General features: G+C 37.1%; 1 protein-coding gene across 2 annotated transcripts in view; it reads right to left on the bottom strand.

The window, feature by feature from the left end:
* The window catches only part of Smp_064040.1 (cell polarity protein), a gene marked incomplete at both ends in the record, with an annotated part of 20,333 nt that extends 4,568 nt beyond the window's left edge, over window positions 1-15,765 (bottom strand). Inside the window, 6 exons of one of the 2 annotated variants that reach the window (XM_018796778.1) lie at window positions 2,130-2,382; window positions 3,331-3,663; window positions 14,903-14,966; window positions 15,079-15,148; window positions 15,189-15,370; window positions 15,418-15,765. In XM_018796778.1, coding sequence (XP_018651887.1) covers window positions 2,130-2,382; window positions 3,331-3,663; window positions 14,903-14,966; window positions 15,079-15,148; window positions 15,189-15,370; window positions 15,418-15,697 — 1,182 coding nt within the window. The remainder of the gene's footprint in view (window positions 1-2,129; window positions 2,383-3,330; window positions 3,664-14,902; window positions 14,967-15,078; window positions 15,149-15,188; window positions 15,371-15,417) is intronic. The other variant, XM_018796779.1, reaches the window with a different exon arrangement.

The raw sequence follows: 15,765 nt of genomic DNA, 5'->3' as shown, positions 1-15,765 counted from the left end.
TTCAACCGACCTGTCTGGCATGGTAGGACCTTGAGGAACGATTGTTCCAGCCAGCATAGCTCGATTGGATCATCACGATAGGCAAGCCCGACCACCACGTCAAGGTAGCAGCAACGGTCGGGATAATATACAGTATACGAAGATTGAATACATTCGCATTTCTTAAGATGGGATAACCTTAAGCATGCTGGACAATTTCCGCTTTTTTTACTCACTATCATTTGTTTTTTATTTGTGTAGGTTGTTTCCACTCTTCACTATGCTCGTAATCGACCAGGATAAATATTTGTACACTAATCATTCCATATGAAATTGGGAGGACACCTTCAACTATAGTTATCTGTCTTAGTTGTTCCTCACAGTAGTTTAATGTTTAGCTTATTTCTTTTTGGCTTTATCGTAAAACCGAAAATGAATAGACCTTCCTGTAGTCTGTCTTCTTCATAGACATATGGTCATGATCGAAATATGAACAGGTGATCTGTGATTAGTGAGAATCTCCTGAAGATCTCACGTAACAGTAATGAGTATGATTATTTGTGCATCCATTTTTATGTTGATGTTAACGGTAACCGAGTCAGGTGGTCTCAGTACGTTTGAAACTACTGATAAGCAACAAGTAGTTGAAGGCTATTACACTATCCGCTTGTCTACATGGGAATCTGAAGATAACCTAGTACGCCCCTTTCTGGCTCCACCTCTAATTGCATATTGATCTCTTGGAGACTGTAGTGGACGGTGTACTGGACATTATATTTAATGGAGCCGAGTTAGTAACGATCTCAGAGTAAAACGATTCAGAAACAGATACTTAGTTAAATCAATTAACACAAGTTAGCGTATTCGGATTTAACTTAAACGTTTAGTGCGAAAGCTAGTGACAGTACCTAAATCTAATACTCAAATTTAAGCAGTACTACCAACATGGGAAGATGAAGATGTTTATCAGTGGATAGGAATCGGGCAATTTTACGGCTATTGAAGCTAGGAGCTGGTGCGACTAAGTAGTCTCAAAACGGATCGGTGTTAAGCAACGGAGGAGCTCAACAGGATTATCTCGAAGCTGCATACAACAAGCCTCTATAATAGAACTGCTTCTGTTCCCTACAATTTTCGGGGTGACTTACGGTAATTGTTTATTTGTAAGCCAAAAAGTATATTAATGAAGTCTCAGTGGGATTTTGAAGAATGAAGAAACTGTGGTCTTTGGTGTTCGTATTTCAGCAGTCAGGTAACTATGATTTGCATCACGGGTTTGAGCTTTCAAGGCCATTTAAAAGACTGTGGATTCGGGAAATATAGAGAGAAGTAGTCCGGTTCGTTAAAATTCGGATGAATTTTCAAAGGTTGGGCGCAGAATATTATTTGGTGTTTAGGACTTGCTCGATACAAAGACTGTGCCTGACGCCTCGTAGGTGAGTCATTGGGCAGCACATACTCGACCATCGTCGTGTCATATCTGTCAAGTGATTGTTGGAGTGGTTGCTAAGACTTATTTTTTGACACTAGAACAATAGTTGTCCACCACATTAAATGAGAAATGCTAATTTGAAAAGCCTCTTCTTGAAGTTTTAAGATGTATGAGGGTTGTAGAATGATGAAAGTAGAGTCAATTGCTATCATTGTGAGAACTAGTACACTGCATTCGATAGTCTGACACCGGGGTATTTTGCTAACCTGATATGGTTGTTGCAAGCCATCGACCAAACACTATCGAAGTGACCAGGTTGAAGTAAGTTTGGCGAACTTCATACCTTGGATTCAGTGGTCGAAAATCAAACCACAGGTTGCTACTTTTTGGCTACAATTTACTTACATTGATTTGACTAGCTGATTATTAACAATGACCCTCAGACGAAATGAGCTTAAACTCAGGGTAAAGAAAGCAGGTCAGTATATAACATTTTAGAGAGGTGCAATGCTTGAGCGGAAGAAACTCTCATAAATTGATCTTTTTCAAATGAAGTATTCATGAATGGATATCTTAGTCATCAGCAGACGACATGTCTTCCTGAGCAAATGGCAAGTTTCCTTAGGCTCTACGGTCGAACAGTAATAGCCCAGATAATCTAAAAAAAATAAATACTTTCATCAGTTGCACAATATGGTAGATAAATGGTTTAACATACTTTTAGTGGAGGCTCATTCATGTAAGGTGGTTCTCCATCCAACATTTCAATAATCATAATACCAAGTGACCAAATGTCGATTTTCGGCCCATAATTTGCAGTTTTCGAAACAACTTCAGGAGCCATCCAATAAGGAGTCCCAACCATAGTTTGGCGTTTACTTTGCCGGTTGCCGAGCTGAGCACAAAATCCGAAATCGGTTACCTTGACTTGACCCTGTTTTCCAAGCAGTACATTGTCGGATTTTATATCCCTGTGAAAATGTAATTAAATTGAGTTATTTTAATCCGCATCGTAGGTTAGAGGTGAGATAGAAGTGTTTAACCTGAATTTTTGTACAAGACTCACTATAACATGTCTTCAAGCTTCATAACTTGTGCTAGTTTATATGACTTAAATGAGCAGGACTTGTAGGATACTTCTAGCAAAATTGGTTGAGAATTGATTAATCCAACTATGTCTTCATTATGACGTGACTACTAGCTTAAAAGATTGCACTTTGCGATGCGAATTGGTGACATTCTCAAAATTGATCGATAGGAAATTATCAGATCCGAGAGTAGTGCATTTCACCAGTGATTAGAAAGGTAGTTCTGGTGATAATGAAAATAAACGCTCCGTTCAAGTTTTAAATTTATGCCACTGTATCGCAGTTAAAGAAATCATTAGTGAGCTATTCAGATATAAATGATCTTTGGTCAGTATATATGTTCCAGAACCATTTACACATGTTAATTCTAGGAAGATCACTGCATTGAATCTGTGAAGTAATATGCTGTCATTTATATTCCAGTAAAACACTGGTCTATACAACATATGCCCTCGTAAATAGCTATGCATACTTAAAAGGTATGCAAATCTACTAATTTGGCTTGTACAAATAGATTAATAGATTCACTTATTGATGGAGTCAAACTAAAGGTAAGTTTTGTGAATGTGATTAATGATCTGAAAGAACTGAAAATATAGTGCATAAAAATTAACTAGTTATTTTTTATAGGTTTTAGTAAGTCAAATAACACTTGAATTTTTCCAGATACCATAACAATGTTTGCTTTGTGGGGTTGATTATAATATTACGTTTAACACAGCGATGAAAAGTAGTTAACCACGTGATATCTGGAAGTGTTATTACAACCCTATTAATACCTAGAACGAGATAAAAAAAACAGCGAGAAAACATTAGATTAATGTACTATACCTATGTATTATATTTTGATCATGTAGAAATACCAAGGCTTTTACACATTCCCGAACAACAGCAGCGATTACGTCTGGGGCCATGACAGTCTCAGTGACTACATCTGTCAGTGCACCACCGTCCAGGTATTCCATCACAACCCATAGTTGATTTTCATTTCTTAATAAATAGGATGCTAAGTAATTAACAATATTTTCATGCTGTATGCGCTTCATGACAGCGATTTCGGAAACGATTAAATCGCGATTGGGCTGTTTATCTAGTTTCATCACTTTGACAGCTACAATTTGTCCTGTTTTTTTATTTCGACCGAGTCGAACGGTACCTGAAGCACTTAAAAAAGACAAAGGAGCAAGTCCACATCTAAGTCAGATTTATGGAAATATACAATTAACAATTGCATAAACATCTATAAACACAATCGGTTGACTAATTTAGTGCTGTGTGCTTCTAGCAAAGAAAAATAATCAGTATGTGGTCAAAATGAAGGGGGTAGAGGGACATGAGAAAATAAACTGACGTTTCATATAGTTATGCTGTTTTTAGTTGTATTGATTGAAATCACTGGATAGTATGGAAAAATGTAGAATGGATTAAATCAGTTAAGCTGTTCGTTTAAGGACGTTTATGCGTATTCTGAACGTGAAGGTCAGTGTCCAAATAAACAAATGCATAAGTCGGTAAATTTATTTTTAAAACGAATCAGTAGGTATCCATTTGGTTAGGAATTGTGACCAGATGATATTGTTCATTGCTAGTTTTTTTCTAAAGGAAAAAGTGTCATGTTTTTTTAAAAACTTATAGTTAAGTTCCTCATTTAACGACAATACTTTTTTCATGCACAGAGTGAGAGGAAAAAAAGCATTTCAGAAAAGTCATCAGGCTTAGTATGAATTTCAGCACATAAAATTTCTTGGTTTCAAATACCACGTGCTTATTGTGTATCAAGTTAATTAATATTGATCAGCAGAACAAGTGTAAACCTATCAAGACGCTAAATGGAACAAATTAAAATTTTAATAGAAAAACGCAGATTTACTGATAAGGCTAATGAGTTTTTTTATACTTAGAAGTGACGAGTAACTAATGCATTGTACAGCTTTTAGTGGTAGTTGTTCAATAGATTTGAGTTTTTGGTTCAAATAATTTGAGACGTAGAAGTTTTAGTGTTTGAAAGTTAGATTACACGATATTCTACATCATGTTTCATAGTATTAGACTGATACTGTTAATGAGATGATCAACTGCATTCTAAAGGATAAATGAGTACTCATCACACAGGTGATGATTAGCTCTTTGTACAAATTTACTCGTCATATCCATATACCACCTAAACAAAACTACAAAAAGTAGCTAACTACCAATCAGTTATTTGCTTTTTTGCATAAATGCCACGGCGAGACTATAATTTGTAGACGACTACTTCTGATACTAAAGTACCTTGAGAATTCCCAACCACAAAATGCTCAATAATGAGTCCTGCTTTCATAAGCAATAATAACACACTTGACTAATTAATTTTTAATAAAAAAAAACAATCAACACTTGTATGACTACATCTTTGGAAGATGGAATAAAGAAGTGACGATGGTGTAAATTAAAACTTTACGAAAACTTTCCAACTGATTATACTACTTTGGAAAAGCTCATCAAAATTATTTACATAATGTGAACAGATGAACTTACCTAACAAGTGCATTCATATTAATAAGATATATTGAGAGTTATAAGCTGCGCCAATCAGGCACAATAGGTCAAACTAAAGGTGAAATATGCTGACAGGTGCACTTGGTAGGTCGAGCTGGCATGGTCGCCCAAAGGAAATAGATATTTATGAATATGTTTGTACATATATTTTGATTCGGGTTAGCTAACAAAAGTTGGTTACTTGCTCCTAGTTTTCTCACTCAAGTAGCTGGTTGGGCTTGTCTAAATACGTGTATTGGACTCGATCGGCCACCCAACACGACAGAAAGTATTTAAAACTAACCTAGAAACGTCACATCAGTATACTATTTATTTTTAAGAAATGTGTAACATACAGAAGCTTTTATAAGTAGTGAGTAATGTACTGTAGGTCATAAACAAAACAATTATATTGGAAGGGTTTATCTGGCTTTGGTTTCCTAATGGACACTTTTTTGTAAGTACGCAAACAATAAGTGTCGGATGCGTTAAAAAAACCAGGTTAACCCCAGTATTAATTTTTTTCGTGGAAAAAATTTGCATGCATATAATAGATAAAGAATGAAACTTTTACGAGACTGAAAAATGCATACTGAAGATCATTACTCATACATACGATATTCAAGATAACGCTGAATAGCACAACAAAATTGCAATAAGTAACAGTTCACGATAGACAACAATATATACAAACCATAAACTCAAACATTTTGCACAATCTGGTATTAGCGTGTTGGAAATAAACGGACTTTTAAAACTAGTAAGTAAATAGCCACGAAACTATGGTACATTATTGAAAGATATTTATTCTTTCCTAGTTTACTAGTTGACTTGAACTGCGGTGATATAACGACAAGGCAACATCATTCCAATTTTGTAAAAGTAGAAACTATTTTATGATAATATGCCGTAAACAAACTTTGAAACAAATCAATATTAACTAATTACACGGATATGTAACTCAATATGGAATTATGAAAAGAATATTCTATAAGATATTTTTGAGTAGCATAAAATTTTTAGTGTAAATTATTGTCGTATATATATGTAGGTGTTTAATCATTACTCACTTCAGCTATGCAAACAGCTAGGATAAATGCTAAAGGCAACCATTTTGTTTAGATGTAATATAATCAGGTGTATCTATTTAATGGCATGTCTTCCTTCGAAAAACTGACTTTGACGTGTCTAATTTACAGTAACAAATAGAACTATGGGATATAAGATAGACTGATATCTTTGGAGATGAAATTGTTTTCAATGATTTCTTTGATTATATGCTACTGTTGATTAGTACACTCAGGAATGTAATGATTTCAGCCAGAAAATTATTTATCTTTTATTCACAGTTATACTTTAACGAAAAATCAATAAACATTGAATTAAGTCAGTGATTAGAAAAGTGGATTGTTTTTGACAAGAAACACTAATAACTATCGATAGATTTTCTTTTTTACAAATAAAATGAAATACACACAGAAAAAACTAGGACGAAATTTACATTTAGAATCTTGCTGTTAATATGAATTGGCAGTAATATTGTTGGGAATGTAAAATCCTTGAATATAACTTAGAAGAAAAGAAATCAATGTTGACTTACGATGAACTTTAATTACACTATTTTTAGAAATTGCTTAGATAATGCATGTGACCAGCATATCTTTTCTTTTCAATCCATTCTCCAGTGTTTACTCTTTATCATCACAATCGATAATTGCACTTTTTCTATTCGTTTTTACTTACTGTCAAATTTATCTCGTCACTCTAATGTGGTATGGAAATTTGGGCTAACGCGCATTTTTGTTTATGACTGACCAAAAAGTAATCACATAATGCTACTATTTTTGAGTAAGAATTAAAATCCACGTAAACCAAGACAGGAAACACATACGCATGACATTTGGCTGATAAAAACGTTTTTGTCATGTCAGTAGTTGACAATTGAAATCAAACATACCGTCCTAGTCCCGTATAGATGGAAGAAATCCAAGATTTTAAAAAATTATAATGCTTAGGTAACACTGCAGAACAGTAAATCTCTAAAAAGAAGTGAAGCTTGGGTTGATAAAGCCTACTGACTGGAGGAAACACTAATTTTAACCAATATTCAAGAAACTTGTAAAGTAAAAGTATCTTGGAATTTTATGAGGCCAGTGGCCAAATGAGACTAATCTAAGTAATGAGGACAAGCAACTATGATTACATTAACATACGTGAATTTCAAACGGTAAGAATCTAATAGATGTTATGTAAAAGGATGGATAGTGGTTTTAATCAATCGATATGCATAGAAAGTTGCCTCTGCATTTGAGATATTGTTTACTGGTAGTACTATAGAAGATATTCAACAAAGAGATTTAAACTAATTGTAACTAACAAAATGCTAATATCTTGTGTACATATGCGAGTATGATAATTGAACGTTTAGTTAAACTTATCAATACTGTTATTTATTATGACTGAATTCAATATAATCAAACAGCATGATTTTTATGTATCGATCACCACGTACGTTTGAGATCCACTTTCAGCATTCGATAAATAAGAATTTTGTAATAATGACATTGCGACGAACCGTAAAAATCATAGAAATAAATTTCGTCTAATCGTAGAAACTTATCATGTGCTAAGCAATTTGAAAGCTGCAAGGAATAAATAGACTTAATTTAAATAAATATTTAGTAATTGTGACTGGTAACTCCGCTTGTAGCCCCCAAATGCTCTGGTACGACTGAGAGTGGGAAGAGTCCGCTCCCCCTCTCGAAATGCTCTCACATGGCCACACGTATACAGCCACTGCCGGACAAGATTTACTCACTGCCTTCTCGCGGCGGGAATGTTGTTTATAAAATTGAGAGGACGAAAAGCGAATGTCCAGAGCTTTATTCGGGTTGGTGAACACGGAAAGTTCACCTAGGGGAGTTGGAAAACCCTGATCCCAAACCGATGGTGCACATGGGCTCCAGTATCTTGAAGTAACAAATGGCGTATGAACCAATCGTTGGTCACCGACTACCATGGGACTGCATCTCCTCACGATGCCCCACTGCCTTTTGGATTAGACCTTTAGGTCGAAGGCTCGGGGTGTGGCCCCCTAAGAAAACCACCTGCTTCAGTTTGGGCACCTGGGCAGTATCACAGCCCTCACACAAATCAAATGAGATTTGTGTGGCGCATATATATCTGGTGCCCCCTTGTACCAATATTTATATGTTTAAATAAAAAATAAAAAAGCTCCTCCGGGGGCTACTGCTGGTCCCAAGTCCGGATAAAGGAGGACGGTTGGGCATGTGGTTAGCGACCACATCCCGTAGAAAACTAACTCGCCAAAAAAACGCTAACCAGAAAAAATAATTCAAACCATTTAAACTCTGCCCTGGGAGTTGAAGGAACAATTATGACGCTTCATGATGAAAGTCGAGTTCCTTCGGAAGTCATGAGGCCGATGCCCCTTGTAAATTGTGACTGATAAACTAATTGTTAGTAACTTGTCAAAAGGATGAATAACAGTAAATGAAAAGTAGAGGCATGAAAATGTACACTTCAAAAAAAAAATATGTTAGCTATAACTAATTAGTGATAGAAATGCAATCATACTAAAAATCTTCCCCAAAAAAAGCTTTCTCTTCATTTAAATAGGAAGATAATTTGTGAACGATCAGCATCATTCAAATAAACTTCACTGAATCTAAAGACTATCGGAGGTTGTATGAGCATTAAAAAGCACGATTTAACAGATTTCATGTGGAACACATGGAGGAGGTTTTTACACTAGACTTTTTGGAAAAATCTAATAACGGTTAGGAAAAGTGATGTGTCAAATTAAAAATGATGGTAATAAGTAAAAATCACTGACAATTCGGTTTTGCAACAAGTGTTTGTCTTAGACTACAACTGGAACCACTGAGTGAGTAGTAATGGTAACGTTAAGCGTAAGGCATTCGATAGAAAAGGGAAGTGAAGAGAAGAGACTATAAGCCTCCATCAACTGTTGTAGCTACGCACATGTTACGTATGCCCACCTACCACCTGGTGTCATATGCAGTAATGGCGGACAAAGGAATTGGATGGGACAGTTATTGGCGAGCAATTTAGTATAGGAGATTAGTCCGTGAACCTGCTAACAGTTTGAGCCAAATCAGTAGGTGAAGACTTCCCGATAAGAGTTCGCACAATACTCATAATCAATAGTTGGAGACACTGGGTGAAATAGAGCTAAACAGGTTGCAGTGACACACTTGTATTTATTCTGTCTTCATTTAAGTCTTAAGTTAACTATCACTCGTAACTGTTTACTTTCTGATGTCATTGCTTACTTTCTAACAGTATTTTTAATAATTAAATTTTTATCTCAGTTGAGATTGGTTTCTTTCATTTTCTTTGTTTTATTAATTTCCTTTTGCTGTGGTGACTGAAGTGCGCTAACTAGAACAGACGCAATTTTACCTGGTTCAACGTGGATAATGACTTACTGATTAGAACTACAATAAATATGCTAAACTAAATAGGCAAATACTGATTTTAGTCAATGAGCTATAAACAACGTAGCAGGTGGTGCATCTTTTGCAGTTGACATTCGTCAAATAAGGATACTGAGGACATTAACAGGATGAAGATCAAATGAGTAAAAGAGATATTATCAATAAAAGGAAGCGAAATTTAATCAATGTCGCTATCTTCGGTTCAGAAATATGGTTAGATGACTCAAGCTACTGACCAGCAAGATCAGGAACACATTAACTAGGAAGTTGAGATCGGAAATTATGCGAGCCTTAGTCTCATGACAATATTTTACAGTGTGATTATCTCCTTGATTTTTTCATCCTAAATTAGCGGATACTGATCACCATGAGAACTATTAGAATAACATTAAAAACGTCAACAACCACATCATAAGTGCTAAATAATTCCTCTCAACTCCAATTAACAATGGTTTTTAAACGAATATCATCGAACGCTATAATTACTTATATGCTGTTGTCATGAAATGTGAGATAGTAATAGTCATATTCAAAAATTTGTCAAACGTATTTACGATAGGTTGTGTTTCATAAATGTGGAGTGGAACTATATGAACAGAAACAACCCACACACTACCGTTAGTAGCCGCTAGAAATTTGCGACGACATAAAAGATAGGTTAGATCTACTTATTGTAAACTATTTTACAGTACTTCAAACGCAACTATTTGGACATAAGACCTTAACGAATATCCTCAGAGATTAAATTCTGATGGACCCAGACTGTAGTGACTAAGTGGGGTTTGAGAAGCACAGGTTGTACAAAAGATAGTGTTCAAATGCTCCAAATTTAGGAGTATTGCTTAAGGTTAAACTTCATACAATTGCTAAGTGCTTGTTCCGAATTAGTCATTGGAACCATAAATGGAAAATTTAACACAATATAAAAAAATCGAACAACGTAGTCTAGCTTCTGTCATTAATAAGACTTAAAAAATAGATCTAAAGAACAAGTAGGAAGTAGACTGATAAATAAATGACTAAATTAATCCTGAAACCAGGTTCATTAAGTGTTTGATACACTAGTCATCCCCGTAAATCATTTAGATATTCACCGTTACTGTTTAAGGTCATCTCCACTCAATCATAAACAAAATGACAGGTCAAGCTGCCACATTTTACAGATGTGAGGGAAGCATATGGTATACATCTGTTAACCGGAGAATTACTTTTTGATTATGAGTAGGCAGATGATATTTTAATACTGCATGATGACGCACCCACTTTCCGAATTGCATTTAATCCTTTCGCAGTGCGTCCACAATTACATAATACATTTATCACTTCAGAAAGGCAGAGTATTTCTGCAAGTCAGGGAAAAGCCGGTTTTTATATTAACGTTTTATAGTAAACAATTTGAAATAATAGAAAATTTTCTGTATCTTCTGGGTTGGTTTGAGAGTTAGAGTGATAAATGAGACCAGTCTACGCATAGTGAGAACCAGAGCAGCCTATGCCAATTCGGGTTATATCTGAGGATCGATGGGCAGAACACTTTAGGGATCAGTTCAACTGGCCTTCAGCCACACTTCAGTTACCCACGATCCCCAGTCGTCCTGAATGGCAAATTGATGTAGGTCCTCCAACTCTCTACGAGGTTGAAAAAGCTATAGGAAATCTGAAGCGAGGGAGAGCCGCAGGCCCTGATAGGTTTACCCCTGAGATTTTTAAGGATGGAGGTCCAGTACTAGCAACGAGATTGACTGAGGTCTTATGTAGAATCTGGGAACTGGACGTAATTCCATCTGACTGGTCCCAATCACTGATTGTGCCAGTCTATAAGAAAGGACAAAAGACCTCCTGTGACAATCACAGAGGGATCAGTTTGACTAATATAGTGTATAAAATACTAGCTTCAATAATACTTGGACACCTAACCAAAGCTCGTGAAGAGCAGACTAGAGAAAACCAGGCTGGTTTCCGACCTGGACGTGGTTGCATAGACCAGATATTCACTCTACGTCAGATCCTAGAATATAGACATACATTCAGACGTCCCACAATAGTAGTATTTCTTGACCTTAAGGCGGCATTTGACTCCGTTGATCGTGAGGTTCTATGGCAGTGTTTGTCAGTGAAAGGAGTACCAAAGAAGTACATTAACCTCATAAAGGCTCTCTACTCGAACATAACTAGTCGAGTTAGAGCCTATGGCGAACTGTCATCAGAATTGGTTACCTCAAGTGGTGTTCGTCAGGGCTGTCCACTCTCCCCATTCTTGTTTAACTTTGTCATTGACATGCTTTTAGAGATAACACTTTCATCATCTCAATCTCCTGGAGTTGAACTTTTACCGGGAGATTCACTTGTTGACTTAGAATACGCCGACGACATAGTTTTATTCGGTGAAGACGCTGACAAAATGCAGAGTCTTCTGACCACTATAAGCGACAATGCAGGCATGTTCGGGATGCGATTCTCTCCCTCGAAGTGCAGAATGTTACTTCAGGATTGGGTTGCATCGACACCTGAACTAATGGTAGGAAGTGAAGTAGTTGAGCGTGTTGACAGCTTCACTTATCTTGGGAGTCTCATCAGCCCTTGTGGTCTGGTGTGCGACGAAATCTCAGCACGGATACAGAAGGCTCGTCTAGCTTTCGCCAACTTGCGCCATTTATGGCGTAGGCGAGATATCCGTCTAGCAACAAAAGGACGGGTTTACTGTGCAGCAGTTCGCTCCGTCCTACTTTATGGCAGTGAAACATGGCCAATAAGAGTAGAGGATATTCGTAGGCTACTAGTTTTCGATCACAGATGTCTTCGAAGCATTGCTCGTATATCCTGGGACCACCAGGTAAGTAATGCAGTTATTAGGAAACGGGTACTAGGTAAGGATGGCAAATCGATTGATGAAGTAGTAAAACTTCATCAGTTGAGATAGCTGGGACACGTGTTACGTATGCCCAACCACCGACTGCCCCGACGTGCAATGCTTTATGGTGTAGGAGCAGGTTGGAAGAAAGCTAGGGGCGGCCAGACCAAAACATGGCATAAATCCATGAAGTCGCTGACAAGTGGACTGGGCCGTGTTGGTAGGTGTAGACTACCTGGTTGGGATTCGCGAGATGATAGCAATCGATGGTCAGAGACCTTGAATGACATGGCTCAAAATCGTTTGCAATGGCGAAGGTGCATCCACTCTTTGTGTTCTACCAAATTCTAATCTTCTGAATTCTTTATGTCCGTATCCTTTTTCTCTTTCCAAATTTATTTCACCGTATTATACTCCTTCAATAACATCTTCAATCCCTTATCTTTCACATAATACTTATACTCTTACTACTTCTACCACTATGGGATTCGAATCGACAACTTCATCTCTGTGCTAATGTGGTATGACAACTCGAACTGATGTACGTACGTACAAAGTTCTACGTTGTAACTGACTGACTGACTGCTATATATGAAGTTGTTGTTATGCTAGTCTGATTGTAAGAGATCTGAGTTACTACACAGAGAGTTCTTTTCTACGCTAGTGAAACATGGCTCCTCTGACCTCAGGATGTTAGGCAACTATACTCGATCGCTATCGATTTCGAAACCCCCAATTCTTGTACGTTTTCTGCGAGTTCTGAACAATATGCGAAGCATGACGGATGGAAGCAGTTCGGGAGCAACCACATGCAAACTTATGCCTTGACAATTGTCTTATAGATTACGCACTCTTTTAAAAATAAGGACAACGACCGCTACATCCCAAAGTGATGCGACACTTCCCACCTCTGAAGTTTTTCCAAATAACCCAGTTCCCACACCAGAATTTGTCACCATCTTTAAAAGTAGCCGAGGGTAGGCAATGTGGGCCCAGTTGTAAAATTTTAGAGGTTGGAGCTGCTTAAGAACCTCCGTCTTGTTAAGTTGGTCGGTAGCTACCGACCATCTCGAACGAACTAGACTAGTTTCAGACCTGGAAATGGAAGTACAGACTAAACATTCACCCTTTCTCAGGTCCCGGAACACAGAAATACTGATCAGCGCCCACCTATAGTCATATTTATGGAACCTAAGGCAGTATATGACTCTGTTGCTCGACAAATGGCAAAGTCTGTCATTGAAAGTGCACCAAAGAAGTATGCCAACCGTGTACGGGATCTGAACTTGAACACTAATGGTCAACTCAGAACTTATAACAAACTATCAGACTTATCAACCTCAAGTGGTGCCCAATTGGGTTGTTAACTCTCCCTACTTTTTTTAACTTAAGAACACATTTGACCAAAATAAAGCTCTAGTCGTCCGATTTTAAAGGAATTAGTTTCCTTTTAGTAGATTTACTTGTTGAGTTAAATATACAAATGACATAGTTCCGCTTGGTGGGGACTCTGGCAATATGAAGTTCTCTGGATATCCTGAACAACAACGCAAGCATAACTAGGATGCAATTCTCTCCTTCCAAATGCAAAACTTTGCTTCAGGACTGGTCTAGGTTAGAGCCTGGACTGAGTGTGGAGCAGCTAAACGTTTCAACACTTCGCTCATCGTGTAAGTTTCGTCAAATCTGGTGAACTGATGTATGTCGAAATTTCGGCTCGGTCGGTATCTGGTAGTTTGTATCACTTATGGCGTAGACGGGATGACCGCCTACTAATCAAAGGATGAACATACTAATTAGAAACTCGACCTGTTTTACTTTATAGCTTAGAAATGTGGTCTTTAGAAGCATAGGCAATTTATGAGTTACTAGTGTTTGATCAGAAGTGTATCCGAAGCATTGTTTATGTCGAAACGATTGAGCAGAAAACGGGGTGAAGATTAATCGGTTGGTGAGGTAGTTAATCTTTGTGGATTACGGTGGTTGGAGTATATATTACGTATGCCAAACCATTATCCGCCTCATAACTCTTTGTTCTGAGAATTCATTCTTTTTTTCTCGAATTGCATAGTCCATATCTAGTTCTTTTTCTATTGTTACTGATACTACTTTTACAAATTTCGGATTTGTATTGGAAATTTTACCTATGACATTGTGGTGCGGCAACTTGGAATGACATACGTAAACCAAGTCCTACGGTGTGTGACTGACTGGCCAAGAAGTAGATGGGGATCCGATCGACGTTGGTGGAGCAACATGTCAGCTGAACTGTCCTTAGCTCAACGTTTAAGATACTTTGATTTGTTGTTGAATGCCCATATTTTAGGTGGTAAAGTAAAAGCTGAAAAGAGTTCATACAGGAGCAAGTGATGGACTAAACTTTTGTCAAATATGAGGTAACGGAGCATTGTGAAGTTGGAAACATTTAACGCCTTTGAGTGTCTACTAGATACCGCAAAAACGATAGTATTTCAGATACACTGAAAACATTACGAAAAACTTGAGATCAAAAATCCATTAGCAACAGTACTGTGTAGAATAAATAAATACATACCCTGTACCAAGTTCACTTTCGACAGAATACACGTCGCGAGGGTTCCCAGGAGTTATCACGGAATCTATAATAAGGTTTCAAAATATATAAACATGGTAACTTTGTTTTAAATAATCGCGAAAACAAATCTAATGAAAATTAAGTGACAGTAAAAAAGATTTTGAGGTGGTACTGACTTAATTCTGAATAGAACTCCTCATCTGTGAGTTTCCTGCGAACACGTTTGCGGAGCAAGGGGGCTGCTTGCTAAAAAAAATGATATGCATTGAAATTTAAAGCTACAAACTTTATTTGAATCACTGGCAGATGGCTTCGGTGGAGGTACAGGAGGAGTGAGAGCACCATTTTTCCTTTCAACTACATGCATAGTAGGCTTGACTCTTGGATGAGTTGATGCGGCACTTGTACTGTTTTTTTCTTCTTTTGGGTTCAAAATAAACAATCGCATTTTCCTTTCCAACTCATCATCTATAGTTTTTGTATACAATTACTAGTGTTATGAAAAACAAACAAACCTTCATCAACACTTTCCAAGCCCTCAAAACCCAAGTACTTAGTTTTTTGAGACTCTTTGAAAGCGGTCACAGCGTTAAGAATTTTATCCGCATTGTTTTTTCGGTCTTCGACTGAGAAATTAGAATTGTCTATCATTTCTTTCCAGTAATCAGGTATCCCATGGAACTGCCCTGTCTCTTGGTCGTAAGTAACATGTACATGTTTAACAACGTTAGTGGGACTTGAAATCTCACTAATGATGTCATTACGTTTTGGTTTGAAGAATCTTGCCCTCGGCATCTTTAAGAGTTGAAACTGCACATCGACCTTATAGGTCAACGGATTGATAAACCATAACAAATGGAGCA

Source organism: Schistosoma mansoni, chromosome 4 (assembly GCF_000237925.1).
Source record: "Schistosoma mansoni strain Puerto Rico chromosome 4, complete genome".
Classification (NCBI taxonomy): domain Eukaryota; kingdom Metazoa; phylum Platyhelminthes; class Trematoda; order Strigeidida; family Schistosomatidae; genus Schistosoma; species Schistosoma mansoni.
The sequence above is the reverse complement of the archived record's forward strand: the minus strand, read 5'-3'. Positions and strand labels throughout refer to the sequence as shown.